The following is a 22,768-nucleotide window of genomic DNA, read 5'->3' on the forward strand; positions in this document are numbered from 1 at the left end:
GGGTGACACTGCCTGATGTCCCCAAGAAGAGGGTGCAGCCTCTCTGGGTGTCACAGTGCAGATCTTGTGATGCTCACAAGCTCCAGCTCTTGGTGGGGGTGACCACAACCCACAGATGTCATTTAAAGAGTTCATGGAATGGATTTGGTTGGAAAGGACCTTGAAGCTCATCCCATCCCACCCCAGCCATGGCAGGGACACCTCCCACCATCCCAGGCTGCTCCAAACCCTGTCCAGCCTGGCCTTGGGCACTGCCAGGGATCCAGGGACAGCCCCAGCTGCTCTGGGCACCCTGTGCCAGGGCCTGCCCACCCTCCCAGAGAAGATTTCTTAATTAGGACGAGTCCCTAGAGGGGATTATCATCTCAGGGGTGCTGTTAGGGATGTGCACTTTGCAAACAAAGGCCTCTTTGCACTTCCTCAAACAAAGGAAAGGGGAGCAGGACTCCATAATTTTCAATGGAAATGGCAGTCCTTATCTCCTCTACCATGGGTGTGGGAGAGCTGATAATGCCCTACCGGCCCTGGAAAACAAATGGAAGCAAATTCAAAACAGAAAACAACTGTCCCAAAAAAGTAATATAAATTATCTTTGTTGTGGAGACAAAAAGTTTTCAGCAAGTCCAACCACTACCCAGCTTTAAAGCAAGAAAAGGGCTGGAAAAGTGAGAGGAGGGATCCTGAAGCATCTGCCATGTCAAGAAATCCCTCCAGCACCTGCAGGAACAGGTAAAGGCCATCTCTTGTCCAGCTGTGCCCACGGGGATCTGTGCCAGGGACCTGAGGGCAGCCACAGACCTGGCTTTTCCAGACTGGGAGAGGTTGGAGCTGTATCCTGACTTGTGGGGCTGACCAGCAGAATAAATCCTCCTGGGGGATCTCAGAGGCTGCTCCCTCCCCAGGCACTGCAGATCCTGCAGTGTCCCACGGGAGGAGAAGCTGGGACTGAAGAGATCTCCAGCAGCAGAGACCCCAGGGCTGAACAGGAGCCGTGCTCTGACACCCCCAGGATCCTGCAGGGCTCAGGTTTCACCTGCCCTGATCCCTCTGTGCCACCTCAGCACCAGAGATGGCAACCCCAGCATTGCTCCCTCCTAGGGACAGCAGCCAGGGAGGGGACACAGCAAGGGTGACACAGCAAGGGTGACCACAGTAAAGGTGAGACATTGAGGGTGACACAGTAGGGGTGACACAGTGGGGGTGACACAGTGAGGGTGACACATTGAAGGTGACACATTGAAGGTGACACAGTGAGGGTGACCTCAGGTCTCCCCATCCCTTTGCACAGAGGTGCTGCAGGCTCTGCCCAGAGTCACACGAGTTTCCCCTCTGGTGCCAACACCTCCAGATGTTCATCCAGCTGTGCTGTGCCACTATCACCACTCTGCTGTGTCACCACTCCTCTCTCACCCACCTCCACTGGGGACAGGACACGTTGTCCCCCGTCCCTGGCACCGCCCCACACAGAACCAGGAGCTGCATCCTCTCCTCCCCTCTCTGGCTGTTTGCCCGAGGGGCTGGGGGGGCTGGCAGGGGCAGGACGATGTTCCAGCCCCCCACTGTGGGAAAAGGGGCTGTGGTGAGAGGCAAAGAGCGGCTGGAAGCTTCTCTGTGCCATAGAAACAGTGTCACAAGGACACTGAGTGTGGAAACATCTTCACCGGAAAACAATTCCAGGTGATGCAACTTCCAGCTAATGCCGGGGCCGAGCACAGCCCCAGAGCTCTGCAGCTGGGGCAAGGACCAAGGCAGCTCTGCTGGCCACTCCCAGGCAGTGTGGGGCAGGTAAAACCAGGGCAGAAGAGATGCTAAAGCTGTCCCAGGTAGGCTGAGCCAGCCCCAGAGACAGGACTGGGACCCAGCTCCTGCCTGGGGACAGTGACACCCCTGGGCTGGACTTTTGGGGGCCACTGGTGTGTCTTGAACCTCCTGGCTGAGGGTTCCTGGGGCCAGACACAGCTCTGGGGTGATGCAGTTTCCAGGAACACTGCAGTGACCCTGAACCTCCTGGCTGAGGGTTCCTGGGGCCAGACACGGCTCTGGGGAGGTGCAGCCTCCGTGTGTGGGCAGCAGTGAGTCCCGGGATACACGAAGATCCCATCCCAGCCTTTCCCGAGGGCCACGTGCCTTGTGCCCAGGTGGCCCAGGGCTGTCACAGGTAGGTGATCTCGATGACATTGGGCTCAGCGCTCCCAAGGGGAAGGTGACGGCTGCAGGAGCAGTGGCAGATCACCCCAGCCGAGTCCACGCCGGGCAGATCCCGGCCCGGCAGCTTCCCGTGGGAATCCAGCTGTCTCCAGTGGGTGAGGAGCACGCTGTCCATGAGCTGGGGCATGGGCTCGTGGTACAGCGTGATCTGCACGGTGCGCAGCTGGGGCCCGTAGTGCACCGCCAGGATGATGAGCACGGCCAGCAGCACGAACGCCACCACGATGGCCGAGATCACGGGCAGCGCGTCCGATTTCTTTGTCACGCTCTTGACGATGGAGACCGGAGTGAAGGCGGCCACGTCCTGAGCTTCGGGCTGTCTCAGCTGGCTGCCGGGCAGAGAGGCGTTCATGGCTCCGCGGGGTCACCTGGCACGGGGACACGGGGGGTGAGCACCGGGCACAGGGTGACACGGTGAGGGTGACATCTCTCATCTCCTGCCCTCGTCTCCTGCCCGCTCCTGCAGCGGGATGATCCCGTGGGTGTCCCCTCCCTCGGGCTCGCAGCACAGGATGAATTTCGGTGACGTCTGGGGTTTGTAGGATGAGGCAATGCCCTGCCTGTCCTTGTCCTGGGCGCCTTTGGACGCTGTTCCTGGCCCTGGTGTCCCCTGTGCCCTCCCCTGTCCGGCCCCAGCCCCCCGGTGTTGATCCAGGACCGAACCTCACGGGGGGACCCACCTGGCCAGAGCCAGGACCCCGTGGGATCCAGCACGGGGGAGGCAGGATGGATGGAAGGATGGATGGAAGGAAGGATGGAAGGAAGGAAGGAAGGAGAGCCCTCCCAGCCCCACGGGGTACCTGCGCGTCCCTGCTGCCTGCGAATCATCATCTCCGGCGCTGGGCAGCTGCCGGCGGGGCGAGCAGGACGAGCTGCGGGCTGGCTCCACGGGGAAGGTGCAGCCGGAATCACCTCGGAAGTTGCCACGTCACGGCCCGGCCCGGCCCCGCCGAGGCTCCCGGGGCACTCGGGGGAGCCCCGCTCATCCCTCCCCCGCCGCTGCCACATCAGCGCCGCTGTCCCCGCTGCGGGACAAGGGCCCCTTTGATCGGGGACAGGCGCCATCCCTCCCCGCCCAGGCTGCGGGAAACCTCCCCGCTGCCACCGGCGGGGCGGGCAAAAGGAATGTGCTGAAGGAAAAGTCCCTTTGTGGCCGAGAGCTGCCGCTCCGGGCTGGAAGGGCCCTGTCGCCAGGGATGGCACAGCCCGGGGGTGACTGTCCCTGCCGGGGTCCCGCTGCTGCAGGAGGAGATTCTGCCTGAGGGCTGAGTCCACGGGGAGCTCTGGATGCTTTGGGCCCCCGGTTCAGTGGTTGGACTCAAAGATTTTGGAGGTTTTTCAGGAATAAAGGATTGGGTGAGCTGCTGGGGGTAACAGTGCCAGGTCAGGGCTGGCACATCCCTCCCCTGACACGCCCTGCACACAGGTACGTCCCCCCGGGGTGCTGTGTGTCACACCCTCTGCCCCAGCAGTGACCTTCAGCACATCACAGAGCAGAAAATACAGATCCCTCGGAGTTTCAGCCATTACAAAACACATCTTCCCATCCTTCCACCCCCAAACACCACTGCTCTTACCTGCAGGCTCTCAGCAGACAGGCTGGGGTGAATATTTGGGCTCTGTCCTTCCTGCACGTGGGGAGGACAGGGTGGGAAAAGCCTTTTCCACCATCCAGCCGAGCATCCAGAAGAGATTTAACTGCGTGTGAGCTTCTGGGTATTTGCACTCATTTCAGGATTCGGTAAAACCTTAATCTACAGCATAATCTCTGAGCGTCACATCTGTGCAAGGGACAAAAGGATGGGGGGCTGCTGGCAGGGGGTTTGTCCCAGCAAGGGCTGCTGTGGAGGCCTCCAGCCTCGGGCCTGCTGGTTTCCCTGGAGGGTTGGAGGGGTTGGAAGAGGCCCATGGAATGTGAGGAGCTGTGCCATGCCCGGGGGATGGTTCCCTCCAGTCCTGCTGGTGTCTGCCAGCTGTGGGAACCAGGATCCTGCTGGCAGCATGGGACACCCTCAGTGTGCTCCATGCAGTGAAGGAGAATCTCCTTTGGCTGAGGCTCTGTGGCTTTTGGGGGGCTGGACCAGCCCCTCAGACCAGGAGACAAAATCCTGTGGCCTTGCATCCTGAACACCCACACAGACCCCCTAGGAAGGACACAGGAGCCTTTCCTAGGTGGGGAAACACTAAAATGCTTCTCCTCCTGCAAACATCCACTGGCATCCAGCACAGGATCAGTCAGAACCTCCAGAGCTCACACTGGGACAGGCAGGACCTGCACAGACCAGCACAACATGAGCTCAGGGCCAAGAAACCAAATCCCTGAACCCTTTGGGCTGGATTAGGGCAGCACCAGCCCAGTTTTCCAGTTCCTCCCCTTCCTCAGGAACTGGGGATGGGGCAGGTCCAAGCCCACCATGTGCTGTTTGTCCTGCAGGGGAGGAGGCTGTGCTGCCTGAAGAGGAGCATCCCAAATCCCCCATCCCAGAGCCCCCATCCCAAATCCCTCATCCCAAATCCCCCATCCGAAATCCCTCATCCCAAATCCCTCATCCCAAATCCCTCATCCCAGAGCCCCCATCCCAGAGCCCCCATCCCAAAGCTGGCATGTCCCAGCTCCCAGACTCGCTGGAGCTGCCCAGGGAGGCACAGGGCACAGGCAGGTCCAGCTGCTCAGCTAGCCCGGCCCCACAAGGAGCAGTTATCCCGAAATTCCTCATGGATGTGTAAGAAATCCCTTCTCGGGTGGCGGGGAGGCTCCTCCAGCCGCTCTTACCCCAGGGAGGGTGATGTGGGGGGAGATGGGACCTGGGGCACATCCTACCCCACCCAAAACCCCTCCCAAAAACCCCAGCCCCATAAAGAAGCCTCTGAGGCCCAGATCGGGGCATCCCTCGGTGCCGAATCCCCGGCAAAGCCCGGCGAGGTTTCCTCTGCCGCCGGCGAGCGATGTCTCACATCCTCCCCGGCCATAATGGGCAGAAAAACACAGTTCCCCTGTGGATTCAGCCCGTTTCCTCCTATTCTTTAACAGGAAGCCGTGTGAGAGTCAGCCCAGGCAGGCGAATCGCCGCTCCGGTCCCTCCCGGGATGGCCAGAGCCTCTGCGAGCCACCGAGCAGCGCCGAGATGCTGCTCCCGTCCGTGCAGGCACTGCTCGGGCTCCTCCTGCTGCTCCCAGGTGAGCTCCCCCACAGCCGGGGGGATCCGGGGGGGTCTGGGGGGGTCCCGGCTTCGGGGGGCTCCGAGGGATCCGGGCAGAGCCTGGGGAAGGCTGAGCCTCGCAGCTCGGCTCGCTGGGGAAAACGTGGCTTTGTCAGGTTTGCTCAGTGCTGGGATAGAAAGATTTGTTTCCTGGTTAATGAGAGGAGAGTTTCTGCTGAGGAGTTCGGAGTAAGTGGCTTTTGTCAAATAAAAGTAAAGGTGGGATGTTTCAATGTACAGGAGGATATTGTTTTCCTCAAAAACACTTTTTATTTGCACTTTTTGCTCTCGTTAATACAAATACAAAGCCCACGTGCAAGGTTGGTGCAGAGCATTTCTTGTCCTTGCTGTAATAATTCTGCTTTGGGGTAATTCTGCTTTAACTTCTCTCTCCTGTGTGAGTCGAGGTGTGGGATGAAGGAGCTGGTTTCCTGCTCTGAAGGATGACAGGTTGCTTTGCCCTGCATTGTCAGGCCTCTTTTGCCTTGCTGACAGCTGTAGTAGCTGGGAGCTGGAATACATTCAAAGGAATATAAAATAATGTGTCTCCAACTCCGAGGTTTTATCATTAAACCATAGAAGTTGCCTCGGGTTACAGCCACTGTGCTGGTAATAATGGGATTTTTAAAAGGCAGGGAATCATAGAATGGTTTGTGTTGGAAAGGAAAGATCAGCTCATTCTGTAGAATACAGAAAGCAATTCGGTTTGTAGCTGTATAATTCCGAGAAATAAGAGCATGTGGGATTGGAAATTTTCTCTCTTTATTAGAGGGCAGCACTGCTGCCTTCAGCAGAGGGGGAATTTGTGCCTGGGATCAGAGCAAGGATCACATCAAGGGCCTTTGAGCACCTTGGCCACCCTGTGATGCTCCTTAAAGCCCACCCAGAACGCAGCTTTTCCTCTTGAAACTACGTGGAAGGGCTTTTATGGGACAGGAATGGCACAGAGGGGGTCAGGCCCTTCCCTGGCTGGGCTGCACCACACCAAGATCCATGCAGTGGGAATCCCACAGGCGCTGCCCAGAATTTCAGCTTCCAGGAGCAGCTGGAATGGGATGCCACCCTTCAGTCCCAACAGCATCACTCTGTCCTCTCAAAGCCACCTGTCTAAAACCAGGGACCATCCCTCTCCGTGGTGACAGCACCGTCACACCTCTCCCACCAAACCAGCCTTCCCTGGAAAGTGTCCTGGCTCCCTCTCCTGCTCATCCAACAGCCCAAAAAGGGCTTCTGAATTTCATTTTTAATTTGACAGCAGGTCCCTAAGGTGGTGCAGCCCCTGGGGGAAGCATCTGCACAAGACAAAGCAGCAGCTCAGTGACAGGGGCTCGGTGCTGCCACTGATTTCCCAGCAGCAGGAAAAGGGAATTAGGGGCTCTGGAACGAGGCTCCCTGCCCTGGAGAGATGGAGATAACCTTGATGAGACAGAGAATCAGCTTTGGCTGGACACTAACACCTGCCTGGTCCCACACAGGCCTTTCTCACTTTTGCTTGGTGCAAATGGTTTTATTAATTTATAATTTCTTAAATTAAACTTCTCCATTCTCCTGGTTATTTCTGAAGGGAGATTCAGATAAGGGAGGTTCAAACTGTTATTTTGAAATTGCTGAAGTGAGAAGGTCTGGAACATTTCCAGTTTGTTTTTCCTCCCCCCAGAAACACTTAGCAGAAAATTTGTCCAAACAAACCTCTTCCTATGGACCCTTTCCATTACAATGGGCAGGAGTTTTCCAGACAAAAGATTTCCACTGAAAAAATTCCCCCTCAAAGCTGATGAAAACCCAGCAGGATTTCCCACTGTTGTTGTTCCATCCATCGCTCTCCTTATCTGTGCCACAGCCTGTGGATGGATAATGGCACCAGAAATGTGGTATTTCAAAACCAGACGAGTATTCTGAGATATATTTTTGATACAATCAAAAACGGGGTGCAGCTGAAGGGCAGGCACCCCGATTCCAGACTTGTACCCTCAAACCAGGCCATCCTCAAGCAAATTTCTCAGCCAAGGGTGAGGCCAGCCCAGCCCTGAGGTGGTGAACAAGGAAGAGAAAGCAGGAGGTGCTTTAGAAATGTTTGTTCGCACAACAAACTGCTCCCTTCGGTAACCCGAAACCCCTCGGTGAGCGCAGATCTGAGCGCAGCAGCTTCCAGGAATTCTGTCCCGTTTACAATAGGTGAGTCAACAACAGGTGTCCCGAGGGCAGGAACGCTCCTGCAGGGGAGCAGGGCTGGAAAAGGGAGCTGAGGCTTCTCCAGCAGCAGCAGAGCCCAGCTGGGAGCTCTCCTGGCTCCAGTGCCCAGAGGAGCCCACCCAGCACCACCCAACCGCCTCAAGACGGGAGCAGCTCCCATCCGAGCCCAGGATGGTCCGGGGGATGGAGCAGCTCTGCCCTGGAGCCAGGCTGGGAGGGCTGGGGGTGCTCACCTGGAGAGGAGAAACTCCAGGGAAAGCTCAGAGCCCCTTCCAGTGCCCAGAGGGGCTCCATGAGAGCTGGAGAGGGACTGGGGACAAGGGATGGAGGGACAGGACAAGGGAGAATGTCCTTAAGCTGAAGGAGGGCAGTTCTGCAGGTGAGGTCCAGAATCCCCCCTGCCCTGCTGCCCACACTGTGGGGGATAGATGAAGAGTTGGGAAATGTGGGGGTGAAACTTGGGTCTTTCACCCAAAATCTAGACTCAGATGAATTGTCAGGCCAAGATGCTTTACCAGGCCTGTAGCTGTTGCTTCAGTGAGACTGAGAACTCTTCCAAGCAGGGTTAACCTTCAGCTGCTCCCCTGGCACTCAAGCCAGGACACTCAAGAAAAGCAGGTGGAAAGAACAGGAATTATGAGAAATCCCTCAGCCACCAGCCCCTTTCACACCTCATCTCCTGCACCAGTCCCAGCAGATCACATTCCTGCCTGGTGGTTCATAAACACCATAGAGCAGTGCTCAAATAAACCTGGGGAATCTCAGAATTACTGGAAAGAGTAAGCAATTTGGGAAGAAACTTGGAAAGTCTCCTCTGTAAAGTGCTTTGAGCTCTGCTAATAAATAGTATTATTAAAAAACTGTAGGTAGGCAAATGGCACTGGCTGGGCTGCAGGTCCCATCGAGCCTGGACTGGTGAAGCTCCCATTTTTCATTTGCACTGGGCATGGAGTGATTTCCCCTCCAACATCCCAGACCCAGCTCCAAAGCTGAGGAGCAGCACAGCCAGGAGAAGGACAGGAGCCACATCAGCAGGAGCAAACCCAGAGCTCTAAAATAAGCAGCTCAGGAGGAAACTGGAACCAGTGAGCAGCTGGGAGGGTGATGGAGCAGTGGCCTGGTGGTGCAGCCAGGAGAAAAGCCAGGCTGCTTTTCCTTCCAGGACAAGCCCTTTCCATGGGCAAAGCAGCCCTGGGCAGCAAAGGGACCCAGCAGAGCCGCCCTGTGCCTGCAGCCTCCCCACTGTTTGTCTCCTGGGTTGTTTTCTACATCCAAGTGGGTTTTAATTGCCTCCCACTAAGATCTGATTCCAGACTGGCTCACCAGAGAGGAGCATGGAATGTGGTGCTTGGAGAGGATGCCCAGACCCAGTCCTTGAGGACGGGCAGAGGAAGGCAACGATTAATTTTAATTGCTGATGAGATCCGGGATTAATTCCCGGCTCTCTAAACTTTCCATAACACTTTGACTGAGTCATTACAATTCAGAACAACTTGGCAGCCAGTTGCCAGCCCCCCCACAGCATTTGGGAATTAGGCACTTGAGCACTTCTGTGGATCTGGCCCTAATTTGGGCTGTCAGTTATCCACCCTGCAGAACAACACTTTTCCTCTCTCTCCTCCACAATTCCCACCCCACCTGTTCTGCTGTGAGACCCTCAAGGCAAAGACACCTTATTCAGGCACTTAATAAAACAGGGCCTAGGCTTTGGCAGAACTCTCTGCTTTCCAGGTTTCCTAAGAGAGGATTTTTTTCCCTGTGGAAGCCCTGAGTGTTGCTCAGTGCTGTGTGTTTCACCCAGGAAGCAGCTGCACCTGTGTTAAGTGGTTGGTATTTTTTTGTCTTGGGTCATCTGACAGAAGTGCCAATATCTGAGTTGCAAAGCCTATTTTTAGCTTGCTGGATCTCTCTTCTGAAAGCGTTCTCAAGCACAGGGTGACACAGAGGGTCAGCCCTGTGGGCTCTGCAGGTGGGACATCCCCCAAAACTGCCAGGGAAGGGACGAGTCCAGGGCTCCTTGTCACAGGGAATAGATGCTCCCTCCCCATCAGCAGTTCTGAGTGGACAGGAGCAGTCCCTGTGACTCCACACCGGTGCCAGAGGTCCTCCCCAGTGACCCCAGCTCTCTGTGAACACAGGCTGGACACCACAAACCTGTCTTGAGCCTGATCTAAACCCTGCTGAAACCTTCCCAACAGCTGCCTCAGCTCTCTATAGGAGGCCCTGGTAAAGTTTGGGGGTTTAAAGTATTCCCTCTCTTTGGTCAGCAGCTGGAAAAACCATGCTTTAAATGTCTACAATTGCCAAAAATAATACCAAAGCAGAAATACCTAAAATTCACCTGTCTTTTGGTTGACACCCTCTTTGTGCTGAGGAGTGAGTGGGGTGAGGTGGGAATACCTCAGCTGCCACGAGAGAAGGCTCCAGGTCAGTCTAGACACACCCAGCCCCACAGAAAAAACACCTGCCAAAACCAGAAATCCAAAATTCTCCCGTTTGCCCTTGGGAGAAGCAAAGCAGAAAGCAGCAAGCGGGAAATGCAGCGGCAGCCCTGACGTGCTCCTCTGCAGCCCTGCAGCTCCAGTGCCTAACTGGGACTTTCCCATGACAGCACGAGCACAAAGCCGTATTTCCCATCGTAAATCCCTCAGGCAGCTCCCGGTCTCCACCCAGGACTGCACAATCCAGCTGTAAATCCTCTGCACCCAAACACGCAATGAACTCCTTGGCAGCGCTCGCCCTCGTGGAAGGGCTTTGATGTTTATTGCGATTCCAGCTGCGCCAGCCGTGTCCTGATTATTGCTGGGAGCTGTTTATAGAGCCAGGGCTCTCCGTGCTGGCAGCAGCACGGGGAGGGAATGGTTTCCAGCTCCAGAATCCCCTGGGATATCTGCAGGGAGCCGCGACACGTGGCGCGTTTTGTTCATCCCCGTCCTGCTGCGCAGCCCCACGACGGGAGTGCTCCTGCGGGGTCTGGGATTGCTGAGCACCCTCCCCAAAACAAAACACCCAATACAACAGGAGTTTTGCTTATTTGAGTTGGCAGGGAAGGCATAACAAGCAGCAGCGGCCAGAAGTTGGAGCCAGGCCTGCTCCACTTTGAAATGAAGTGTGGATGTGTTTAGAAAAGCCAGGGGCGTTTATTCCGGAGCAGAATGCCAGAAGGGGATCTCCAGCCCTCAGCCTCTGCACAGCAACACTCCAGAGCAGGGCAAGCATCAGCCCAGCCACAGGAACTCAGGAACTGGGAATGGGGGAAAACTGCTTTTTCATCTTTTTTACAATGAGCAGTGGGAGCCTCGGTCTCAGGACAAGAAGGTTTTGAGTACAATTTCCTCCTGGAGCTGGCCCCTGGATGGTCCCATCAGGGATGGCAGTGTCACCTCCCTCACCCTCAGCTTCCTGCCATCCCCAGAGGCTCTGGTCAAGTTCTCAGATTTCTCTTCATTGCACCATAAATGTCCAGCTCAGCACCTTCATTCCCCTTTTCCTTTGACAGAGACTAAGTGAAGACAGCAACTCTTTCTCCAGTGATTCTGGGTGCTTCCACATGCCATGTCCATAAAAAAGTACCTGTGAGCATTCCCATAAATGCTCCATAAATCTCTTCCATAAATGTGCCACAGCTACTTCTCCCCACAGGAAAATGAGACAATGGGTCCTGCAAGAGAATTTTGGAGAAAGAGGAGCTGTTTGAGTCAAGCAGCTGCTGGAGGATATTGACCCCCCATGATGATCTCAGCACTTTATTTTTTGTGCTGAATGTAGAGAGTATCTTAAGGCATCTGCAAACCAATGTCCAGAATCATCCCCTTTCCTCAAAAGAATCCTCTCTACCTCTTTAGGAAGGGCAAACATGTGCCTAAAACATTCTTTTTTCCCCATGATATTAACTGGTTTAGTAGGTGATGATACAGCTGCCCATAACCCTGTCTCTTACTGCCCTGATGCTCCTTTAAGTTGCTCTTCAAAACCCTTGGGGAAGGATATCCCATAAATTCTTCAACACAGCCACACCTCTCTATCCCTGTGCTAAGGCAGGTTCCTCTTTCCCAGCCTCCCTTTTCCTTGCTGCACATAAAGGTCCTTGTTTCCTGATCCTGCTCCAAATTGAGCTGTAAATCAACCAGTCCCTTCCTCTCTCCATGATTAAAGATCTGATCCTGCCTTCTCTTTCATGGTTTGAACAGGACAGTTTTCCCAGCCTGCTGCCCAGTAAATTAGAAGAGAAAAACATGGAAAAGGTCTGAAAAGTCCAGTCTGATTTTCACAGCCAAACTGTGTCTGGGAATAAACCACATTTTATTATGTATTCACCATGGTTTACACACTTCCTGTCTGGCTGGGATCATTGTCATAAAGCCTCAGACACAAAAACAATTAAGTCTCCAAAGCAATTCCACGAGGAAAATGAGATCAATCAGGAACTTGCTACACCCAGAGGGTGCTGAGGGCGAGCTCTGAGCCAGACCCCCAGTCAGTGCTGAGGCTTTCCTTCCAGACAGCCCTCCCTGCCAGAGCCCTCAGCCTCCCTACAGCTCCTGGCATCAAATCCTGGAATCACACAGTGCTTTGGGCTGGGAGGGACCCTAAAGCTCATCCCATCTCACCCCTGCCACAGCAGGGACACCTTTCACCATCCCAGGCTGCTCCAAGCCCCATCCAGCCTGGCTTTGGACACTTCCAGGGATCCAGGGACAGCCCCAGCTGCTCTGGGCACCCTCAGGGCCTCCCCACCATCCCAGGGAGAATTTCCTTGCAGGAGGGCAGGCTCTGGATGCAAACAGGCACTGCTGTGCCCTGGCTGGAGCCTCCCCTGCACCTCCTGCAAAGGCTCTGCTCCCACCAGAGCCCTGGGGCACCATGAGGGGACAGTGTGCTGGGAGGATTCAACCTTCCCTGCTGTCCCTTTTGCCCAAATCCTTTTTGTCCCGTGGGATTCTGGTGAGATGGATCACCAGGGGAGTCAGATTCAGCTGCTTCCTGTGGTGCCATTTCTTTCATTAAACTTAACCTTGGAGAGCACCAGGGTCACCAGCAGTAACCATCTTAAAATCCCAATTAGGATGTACATTCCAGCAATGACAGACTCAAAGTCACCTTCCCAAAGTTAAAGCAGCCAGGTAGGATTTGAGCATTTAAAGTGCATTTACATTTTCCAGGTTTTGTCCTCAAGTGTGGGACATTTCTTTCTCCCATTTTCAAGGGCAGCATTTTTAACTGGCATCTCATCTAACCCTTGGGGCTATACTAGATGAGATTGAATGTTCCCTTCCAAGCCAAAATACTCTGCTCTGTGACTCCAGGAGCTTCAAGGAAAACATCATGGATGCTGAGAGTAGGAAATGTGGGGGTTTGGGGCAGGGATGCATCATCATGAATCCAAAAGAAAAAGAAACAAAGCAAACAAAGCCACCTTTCAGCTGAGGAACTGGGGGCCCAGTGAAACATCTACAAACTTGTGTGGGCCTCCAGGACTACCCAGCCTTACAGGGAAGGCAGATCCTGAGGGCTGCAGCTCCCTCCAGCCTCACAGCTGCAGGCCTCAGTTTCCTGGGATACACAGGATAGGAAGGAGAAAGGTCCCATCATCTCCTGGAAGCCTTTACAAACCTCATCCATCCATTCCATAAGGTCTCAAGGGAACAAAGTGTTCAAATGTGTGTCTTACACTGCTCTAGAACAGAGGTCCCACACCCTTCTGGGCCAGGGCTGGGGAGGGAACGAGCCCATGGATTTCTATGACCCCCAAAGGGGAGGAGCACATTTATCCTGGCTGGATAAACTCCACTATTCATTTATTCAGAGCCTGATAGTTTTAGTGCTCAGTAAAACTTCTTTGCTACTACTCCTCTGATAACGCTTTTGGGGGAATCCCATATTCCAAAATCATTCCAACAGAAGATGAGGAAAATGCAAACCACACATGGAACAAGAGCAGCAGTGGGTTAGTGACCACCACAGATCAGCACCAGTCAGACTCTGCTCTTTCCTTTCAGGTTCTACAGCTTCCACAAACTCCTCCAGCCCCACTGGAACAGGTACCTCTGCCTTGTGATGTGCTTTATGTGTCTGTTTGGACATGGAAATGGGGGGATGCAAATGGAGAGGCCCCAAGTGGGACCCTGCACCTGTTGAGGGATCCTCTCCCAGGATCCTTCCTCTGCCCCATCCATCAGCCCCAGATCTCCAGGGGACATGGAGGGCACTGTGCCCCTGAGGGTGGCCTGGCTTGGCTCCCTTTTGTCTGGAAGGGAGTGAAGCTGTGCTCCAGGAAGCCTGGGGAAAGCAGAGGGATCCTGCCTCACCTTTGCTCCCTGCTTTCCCAGCTGTTCCCTACATGGATCCATGGAGCTGGTCCCTACAGCCACACCAGCAACAAACCCTCTCCTTGGCATCTCTTGTCCCCCTCACCCTTTCTGCTCTCAATGGCCCCTTTCTGGTCCATCTTCCAACCCTCCCTGTGGGATCTCACCAGCCTGGAAATGTCACCTCCGTGCCTCTGCTTGTGTTCCAGGTCAATCCCAACCTACAGCACCCAGCCCTGAAGCAAAGAACCACAGCTCAGGTAATGCTCAGCTGGAGAGCGAGGAGAGAGGCTTGAAGACATCCCAGTGGGGAACTGCTCTGACCTCAGTCCAGCTGGGCCACCCCACAGTAACTGGGGCTGTGCAGAGGCCAGTGGTGAGGAGGAAGGAAATTTTGTGGTGTCAGGGCTTCTGGTCCAGCCAACTCACCCCACAGGGATCAAGGCATGGGTGTGAGCAATACCGGGGGGTGGGAAAATCTTCAGATTGAATAGGGAGAATGAGAAGATCAAGATCTGGAATCCCAGAATGGGTTGGAAGAGACCTTAAAGCTCATCCCATTCCATCCCTGCCATGGCAGAGATTCCTTTCACTATCCCAGGTGCTCCAAACCCCATCCATGGCTGATCTTTAAGATCCCTTCCAACCCAAGCCTTCCTATGATATTTGACATGTACAGAAAACCAATTGCACAAGAAATGATCTCTCCAGCTCCACAGCTGCTAGTGCCCATTTGGATCTTTGGAGACAGATCTCTTCCTGCTGTTTCAGGAAAAAACAAAAAAATCTAAACATAGCTACCCTTCCAGAAGGACCCCAAAAATATCAAGGAATAAGATCTCTAAAAGATCTCTGCTTCTGCTTCCAAGCCTTGCAGAAAAAAAAAAAAAAACCTAAATCTTAAACTTAATCCTAAATTCTAATATTTCAGTAAAGTATTTGGATAAAGGAGGAAAAAAAAAACCCCATCACACTAACCTTGAAACCATTTCATCATTTTCTCAATTTATTGGAAAGCCAGGAGCAAGTCTAGACAGGGAACTCACCTGTAAATTCCCAGCTGGTGATCCACTCTTCCTTGCAGAGGGATTACTGAAAGATTTCCCCCTCACATCTTGCTCTGGTTTGAGTGCACTTTGGAGCAGGTTGAGGCAGAGGATGGAGCCTCCAGACCACTTCAAAAGCTGAATTATTTGTGTTGGAGGCTCTCAGTGAAATGCAAGGTGAAAGTTGGCATTTCAGAACACAAGGAAATGATCACAGGGTGCCAGGCAGCTCCAGGCAGCTCAAGTGTCTGGTGACAAAAACACCTTCACTTTTCAGGGCAGGGAAACAAGCAGCACCAAACCCTGACTTTCCCCACATGTTTGCTGAGCTCTGCCAGCTCAGCATCTCCTCACAGTGAAAAGACAAAAGGAAATTCCAAAGTACAAGAGTTCCTTGACTCTGAGCAGGATGAAGGCCATTTCCATGCTTTCCCTAGCAGATTATTCCTAACTCTGGAGGAATTTGAGGGTTCTGCAATAGCTGTGCCCTCTCCAAGCTGTTTCTGAGCTGAACTGTTTGAAGTAACAGCACAATTTCCCTACAGAACCATCAGTAAAATCAACACCACCGACCAACATGAACCTCACCTCTGTGGGTCAAACTACTACAGCCAAACCCTCCCCCACCACTACAACAACCCTGACAGCAACCACCGAGCGAGGTAAGGATGGAAAACTTAAATATTTGCTCAGGTAGGACCTGTTTGTGCCTCCCTCCTTATCCAAGCCAAACTGCAGGCATCAGAGTATTGGGCTAGTCCACACTGTGCTGGTTATTCAGCAATTATTGAATTGCAAATATTGAATTTCTCAGAGTTTTTGCTGAAAGAGCAGCTCATTCCAGCTCCCCAGATGGACACAGCCAGGCCAAGGCCATATCAGAAAATCCAGATCATGCTTTATCAAATATTGGAGCAGCTCCAGCCTCCCCAGGCTCCCTCTCTCAAGCTCACCTGTCAGGTACACTCTGAGCTGCCTCCACAGCTGGCTAACTGGGCATCCTGATGGATGGCTGGAGGGAAAATATAATCCAAATCGAGATTTTTACTCCATGGACACCCAACAGCTCTCCATGGTGGAATCTGCAGTGGCTTCCCCAGTTAATTGTCCTTTCCCACGTTTTCTTTATCTAGATGATAAGCCAGGTGGAAACGGAAGCACAGCAGCTCCTTCTCCAACTTCTCCAACACCTCAAGGTACTTTGTCCTTTTAGACTAACAATAGGATCAGATGATTTGATGGCAATCAGTGGCACAGGTTCTCTAAGCACGAGCCTGTTTGGGGGGGTGAACCATGCAAAATCACATCTGGTGTCTTTATAAGCAGTGATAAAACATGAGATAAATGCTCTCAACATCCTCTGCTGGGATGACCTTGAGCAGCTGAACACTGGATCTATGTTTAGGAAAGGGGAGCCCTTTTAAAATCTTTCTAAGTAAATATAATTTTGCTTTTGACAGTTTGTTTAACTCAAGCTGTAAGCACAAATTAGACTTCAGTAAGAGTTTTCTCAGAATAAGGGCAGAATCCAAGTGACTGGAAGACTGAAATCTGACAACTGAGCTGATTCTCCGTTAAAAATTCAGCCTCCAAAACCTGTAGTGGTCAAGAAACTGCTCTGCCTCTCCAAGTACCTCTCAGATCTCTAACACAAGCAAGGTGAGGAAGCTGTGCCCACCCAGCATGGCTGTGCCCAGCTAAGCCAGGAGCCCTTTGCTCAGAGCACACTGCTGTTCTTTCAAACCCTGAATTACCACTGAGAAGCTCCACACATCTCTGACTAATGCTGAGGCTTCCAAAAGCCAGGTCTCCCATTGTGTGAGACCAAACATTTCCCAGGGATGGTGTATCCATGCCAGGCTCAGCAAGCCCCAGCTTCTGCCTGTGGCCAGAGGAACAACTTCAGAATGAAACAAAGAATTTGATGAGTGGGGAAAAAAATTGTACAGCAGCAGACCCTGCTTCTCCAGACTGTTCTGCTCCTTGTGGCTTCTGAAATAGATAGATTTATTATTTCATGCCTTTTCCCCTTCTTCTTCTGGCTTTTGGCAGAATCCCAGTCCAAATCAGGGATGTTTGCTGCAGGACAGGACCTGGGTTCAGCTGCTCCCCAGGGCAGTGCCAGGAGCTGTGCACACCTCTCCAGGCACCACAGCCCCTTGGCCAGCACTGCTGCTGGGAATGTGGGGCTGGGAAAGCAGGGAGGAAGATCCTACAGGTGATCTTCTGAAGCTCTGAAGTATCACTTTGAGTCTCCTGGCAGGGCCTGTAGCTGCTCATTAAGGTCGATGCAGACACTCTGGCTGTTCAACAACAGCCTGGAGGCAGCAAAGGATGTTTTTTCTCTGTACAAGTGAAACACAGGGCCTGCCTTTACATTTCCTTGCACAGGCACTGGAAGCAGCTGTCACCAACCAGACAGCTTCACACAAGCCAATTTATCCCACTGAGAACTGGAGTCCTTGCTTGGACAAACCTCTGTGCTGCCACAGCCAGACCACATATGGTGTACTTCTAGATAACCCAGCATAGCAAATCCACTCATTTCAAATCCAGGGATGAGCCAAACACTCAATCCACACCCACAGTCTGCAATATTTTTTCCCCTAATCAGACTTATTTTAAAGTCTCAATGTTCATGACCTGCAACACATCTGTAACCTTCCCAGCTCAGTCTTCCAGCCTTGCCTTGCTGTTTCTGCCCCAAACCTGGACCTGGGACTGCAGACCCTAAAGAGTTTACAAAAGGGTACTTGAATTTTGGTTCTCTAGGGTTTCCATTTGGACATGGAAAATAGTACAAACTATATTTGGTGGGAAGCTTTTAACATGGAGGTGGGAGTATTAATTCCATGTTTCCCCAGATATCGCCGGCACTACTGTGAATCCATTCTCCTCTCCATTAATTCCTTTGGTTCTTGGATGTCACTGGAGGTCAAGACTCACATTCTGTGTCTCTCTGTGCAGGTCAGGATCCCATGAGGAATGAGAGCACCACAACAGCAGCGACTCAAGGTGCTTCCTCCTGTCAGAGAGGCAATTCCTGCTCCATATTTTATATTCCGTGCACAGCCAGCAGCAGGGCCATCACACGGCTGTCTTCAGGGCAGCTTGGACACCAGTGATTTCCTGAGGGGTGATGAACATCCCATCCAGCCCTTGAAAAGCCTGTAAAGCTCTGCAGAAACAGCACTGCTGGGCAACCTCGAGCCTGGAAACAGAAGGAAAGGTGCCATTATGGCAAAAGGTTGTGAAAGGAGGGAGACAGGACAAATTCCCTCCTCAAAAGCAGTGCCAGCACCGACTTTGACCTTTCCTCACTGGGGTCTCAGGAGGAAACCGTGTGGGTGCTCTCAGCTGGTCCATAAAAGGGGCCCCACCAAGGCAATGATTCCACACAGGTCTTGCCCTCTTTGCTGTTAAGATTGATGGGCCTGGCCAGGATCCAAATTTGGTCTCTTTAGTGAAGTGCAAGTGAGAGTTAGGGCCTCTAGCATTGCTAGGAATCCTCTTCCTAGCCATGGAAGAGTGACTTTTATATAAATCTGCCTTTCTTCCCTCTGTAGGCACCTCAGGACACATCACCCCAACACCCAGCTCCTCCAGCCAACTGCCTGAGCCCACCCCAACAGACGAGAAATCGCCGCTGACAGTGGCAGCTTTTGGTAAGGTTTGTGCCACCTGGGGAGAGCAGGGGGCTCTCCTGCACCAATCCATGATGGTTTGGACACCCAAACAGGAGCCCAGAGCAGCTGGGGCTGCCCCTGGATCCCTGGCAGTGTCCAAGGCCTGGCTGGACAGGGCTTGGAACAGCCTGGGATACTGGAAAGACAGGGGGTGAAATGAGATGATCTTTAAGGTCCCTCCCAACCCAAACCATTCTGTGATTCCAGGATTATAAATCCAAGGGAATCTTAGCAGGACAAATTTCCTGTGCAAAGAATTGTTTGATTGATTGAGGCCTGATGTCAGTACCAAATCCACACTTGATTTAAGTGTCTAAAGGTGGTTTATGGGACAGATAACATCACCCACAGCTCTAGCTTGTCTCTCCCTGTTACATTACTTATTTATTTGGCTTTACACACTTTTGGGATAAGATTTACCAACTGTAGCAGGAACATACGGACTCTTATCAATCCCCAGTGTAATCAGCTGACTTCTGCCTTCCTGGCACTGCCTTACCAATTAATTATTTATTGATTAAATATTCATAGAAGTCCTTTGAGGTTAAAACACAGGAGGATAAAGCTATTTGTTCTAACAACTGTTTGCTTCTCTGCCTGTTACGAACCATGTTCACATTAATGGAAATATTGATTTCCTAGCCAAGTTTTGATGTCAGAGTCTCTCTGCTACTCAGACACTCCTTTCCTCCATCCCCAGGTGTCATCAGCTTCGTTGTTATCCTGATAGTGGTGGTCATCATCCTGGTCAGTGTGGTCAGCCTGAGGTTCAAGTGCAACCACTCCAAGGATTCAGAAGGTATTTGTCTGGGGGAATCTGTGCTTCCCTAATCAACAAGTCACCAGTTTCCATGTGGATCTGGCAGTTCCTAGAAGATACATCTGAAAAGCTTACACAGTGGTGGGGAGGTTTGGAAGCCAGACTGGAACATGGATTGAGCTGTCAGGAGTGCAGTGTGACCTCCTTGCTAGAGCCCCAGCCCAGCCTCATCTGGATGTGGTCTCAAATTTCCTGCAGCTCAAATTCCAAGAGGTGGGCAGTTCTTCCAGCAAAAATCGTGGACTTTGACACTCCTTTTCCTTAGGAATCCCATTTCCCACGATGCAGTGCCCAGCAGAGGGCAAGGCTGCTCTGCTGCAAGGCAGAATCCTTCCTAAAGGAATCCTTCCTAAAGCCTGCAGGGGCAGCAGGTCCTGCCTGTACGTCCCCTTAGCCAAAAGATTTTCTCTAATCAGCTCCCAGGTTTCCCCCACAGTGTCTCAAACCTCACTCAGGCTTCATTTATATCCCTGCACGAAGTAATTCAGAATAGGGCTGACTTATTTTATGACTTCTCACCTCTACTTCACCATCTGCTTTTCTCTCCCCAGACAAACAGAAACCAGGAACCTCAATGGTATCAGAGAGGTAAGGCTGCTCACGCCACCCACATCTGATGGAGAGTGCCTGTTTTCTCCCAGAGCTAATTTTAGCAAGGGAAAGAGTCTGCTTTGGTTATTTCAGGTGGAAGGAAGCTTGTCAAGACATCTTTGAGAGAGTTAGAAAAGCAAAATCAGCTTTGAGAACACCTCATCCTCTGACATAGATAGAAGATCAGTATTTAGGGGGCTCATTTCAAAGTCACACTAAGACTCATCACCTTCCCAAAGCAGATTGTCTTCCTTGCCTAGATAGAGCCTTGAGGTCTAAACTCGAGTTTCTGATCTCAAAGCAGTCTTAGATATCTCCCAAGATGCCCATTACTGTTTCTCAGTGAGGGCAGGACAAAGTAGCCCCAGTTCAGAGACTTTTAGAGAATCATCAAGCAGAGAATGGTCCATCAGAAACCCATGGTCCCTCACTGCTGTTCCAGAGGAGAGGCTGAATGTGGGAAAACAGCAGGAAACAAGAGCTGGAAGGGACCAAAACATATTGCTCCTATTTTTCCATCTGATAGTTTCCTAAACCCTGCTTTGGAAAGGGACAAGGGACATAGGGAGCAAAATCTGTAATTATTTAGGTGCCAAATTTGCATCAGCATCAGGGGTCACAAAATACCCTTAACAATCATGATCCAAGGGATCTGAAGCCACTGAGGCAGAACATGCCTGAAAATAGGACAGTGCCTAAGGTTCCCTGATCCCCAAAATCATCCAGCCTCTACTGGCAAGGAATGCACATCCCAGCCCTCAGGGTAGGAAAAGGGAATTCCACCTTCCAAAGCCTTGTAATGCCCTATGGATGGGCCTGAATCAGGACAGCAGCTCAGTGGGTGGTGGAAACCAAACCTGGTCACCCGTACCAGACTTGGCCTTGCCTGTTTGCCTCCAGCTCTGTGCAAAGAGGTTTTGTCCCTGGAGGTGTCTGAGGAACACCTGGATGTGGCTCTGGTCTGCTTGACCAGGTGGTGATTGCTCAAAGGTTGGACTCAATGACCCTGGAGGTCTTTTCCAACCTCAGTGTGATTCTGTGATTCCCTCTCGTTTCCCAGAGTAATTAATTATCTCCTTGTCTCCTTGGCAGCTGCTCAGCAGACATGAGCCAGAAGGGGAACAGCATCACTCTGATCTCCATGAAGAACATCAACACCAACAACAGCATGAGCTACCCCCCATCAGAAAAGGTTTCCCTTTTCAGCCTTGCTTTTTAGGGAATCAGCTGGGGATCATTTCTCTGGCTGGATAAGAGCATGCCTTAAGGTATTTCTTTGCTCTTTTATATTCCTTCATAAATATGACAAAAACCAGCTGCCACCAAACTTCTAAAGGTCCAAACTGCTTCCATGAGCCTGGGTGAAAAGTTTGTGTGCCCATCTTAGGTTTGACAGGGCTGGCTGAACTCGAGGTGCCAAGTTTGCCTCATGTGTACAGGTGACATCACCTGTGGCCAGCTGCAAAGCTGGAGGGGTTTGCCATGAAATGAAGAGATGTGTGAGAAATCGAGGTGTCACCCTCCAGTCCAGCTTATCCCCTCCTGCCCCACAGGTGGCTGAAGCACATCCCCATCAGTGCCCTCAGGTCCATCCTACATGAGGAATTCATATCATTTTTGGCTGTTTTAAAGCTGGGAATGAGTTTGGGAGAACACATAGCTTTACTCCCTTTGCCAGCCCAACCATGCCACTGATGAGCTGCGTTTTGTTCTTTTGGCAGGTGCTATGAAGCCAAGAGCCCAGAGATCGAAGCTGACACGTGACAACCAGCAGTGGTTTTCTAGGTTCTTTTTTTTTTCTTTTCCCTCCTTCGGGGAAAGAGCAAGGGTGGACTTTATATATAAATTATTATGTCCTTTCTGATCAGTACATTTGCAGTAGTGTCCTACATAGCTTCCCCACCTGGGGCCTGAGGGCTTTCTCCAGTTACAGCCTGCCACGCTCCGTGGTTGATATCTAACTCTATTTTTGATATGCCTTCAAACACTCAGATAATTCCAGCAGCATGAAGCACCAAAGCACCATCCACTCCGCTAATAAACCTCTGCCTTAGATTAATGGCCTTTATAGTCTGTGCCAGGCAGTCACAGGCTCGTTAATCAGCATAGCCCCACGTCGAGCCAGACCCGCGAGCTGGGAAAGCCTGATCCGAAGCTGAAGGCCTGATGGGACTTAAATGCCCAAGTTCTAGGTCAAATCCCAGCACCAAGCCCCTTATCCCCAGTGCTCTCATTGTCCCCACAGCAGTGGGATGGTCACATCCACCTACCTCACAGGGTTGTTGTGAGGCCTTGTTAATCTGTCTGTAAAGTGCATGGAGAACCGTGAATTAAAGGTGCTGCTGAAATGCAAATCGCCATCTTAAACACTTTTTTTTCTATTATTATTATTATTTTTATTATTATTATTATTAACAACGGAGCTTCAGGAAGGCAGATAATTATCTCCCCACATGCTCAGGGACTCGGCTGAAGTGTAAGGAATAAAGTCCCTGCTTTGGGTTTATCTCAGTGTAAAATGAATGGTCACAAGCAAATTGCTGAGTTCCTTCAGCTCCTGGAACGTGCCCAAGTTTGCCAGGAGAGCTTCCATCATCTCCAGCTTCCCCAAAGCTTCCTGGGACCAGGAAGAGCAGCAGCCCCCTGTGCAATGCAAGAGGCAGCTGTGCTTTGCAGCTGGCAAGGAAATGTTCAGAAAATAAAAAATGCAACATTT

General features: G+C 52.0%; 2 protein-coding genes across 4 annotated transcripts; one reads left to right on the forward strand and one right to left on the reverse strand.

Moving 5' to 3' along the window:
- Positions 1–577: 577 nt before the first annotated feature.
- Positions 578–4,657, reverse strand: SMIM33 (small integral membrane protein 33). Its single transcript, XM_033517770.1, has 2 exons — positions 3,009–4,657; positions 578–2,576 (listed from the first exon to the last, which is right to left on the reverse strand). The coding sequence occupies exon 2, from the start codon at positions 2,558–2,560 to the stop codon at positions 2,153–2,155; it is 408 nt and encodes a 135-aa protein (XP_033373661.1). The 5' UTR covers positions 2,561–2,576; positions 3,009–4,657; the 3' UTR covers positions 578–2,152.
- A 556-nt stretch (positions 4,658–5,213) lies between these two features.
- Positions 5,214–22,406, forward strand: ECSCR (endothelial cell surface expressed chemotaxis and apoptosis regulator). Of its 3 annotated transcripts, XM_033517704.1 has the most exons (11): positions 5,226–5,385; positions 13,601–13,642; positions 14,119–14,169; positions 15,501–15,617; positions 16,089–16,151; positions 17,923–17,970; positions 18,522–18,620; positions 19,342–19,440; positions 20,013–20,049; positions 21,145–21,244; positions 21,774–22,406. In XM_033517704.1, exons 1-11 carry the CDS (start codon positions 5,334–5,336, stop codon positions 21,780–21,782), a joined length of 717 nt encoding a protein of 238 aa, XP_033373595.1. In that variant the 5' UTR covers positions 5,226–5,333; the 3' UTR covers positions 21,783–22,406. The 3 variants fall into 3 exon arrangements, with proteins under 3 accessions (XP_015497732.1, XP_033373596.1, XP_033373595.1); XM_015642246.3 differs by lacking the exon at positions 21,774–22,406 and having other exon boundaries at positions 5,214–5,385; positions 21,145–21,767; XM_033517705.1 differs by lacking the exon at positions 17,923–17,970 and having other exon boundaries at positions 5,222–5,385.
- The last annotated feature ends 362 nt before the right edge of the window (positions 22,407–22,768 follow it).

This window comes from Parus major, chromosome 13, assembly GCF_001522545.3.
Source record: "Parus major isolate Abel chromosome 13, Parus_major1.1, whole genome shotgun sequence".
Classification (NCBI taxonomy): Eukaryota; Metazoa; Chordata; class Aves; order Passeriformes; family Paridae; genus Parus; species Parus major.

Excerpts from the sequence above, each read along its gene's own strand:
- SMIM33 (XM_033517770.1), bottom strand. The coding sequence starts at position 2,560 with ATGAACGCCTCTCTGCCCGGCAGCCAGCTGAGACAGCCCGAAGCTCAG.
- ECSCR (XM_015642246.3), top strand. The coding sequence starts at position 5,334 with ATGCTGCTCCCGTCCGTGCAGGCACTGCTCGGGCTCCTCCTGCTGCTC. Across the intron at positions 15,618-16,088 it reads GACAGCAACCACCGAGCGAG|ATGATAAGCCAGGTGGAAAC; the intron begins GTAAGGATGGAA and ends TTCTTTATCTAG. Across the intron at positions 19,441-20,012 it reads CCACTCCAAGGATTCAGAAG|ACAAACAGAAACCAGGAACC; the intron begins GTATTTGTCTGG and ends TTCTCTCCCCAG.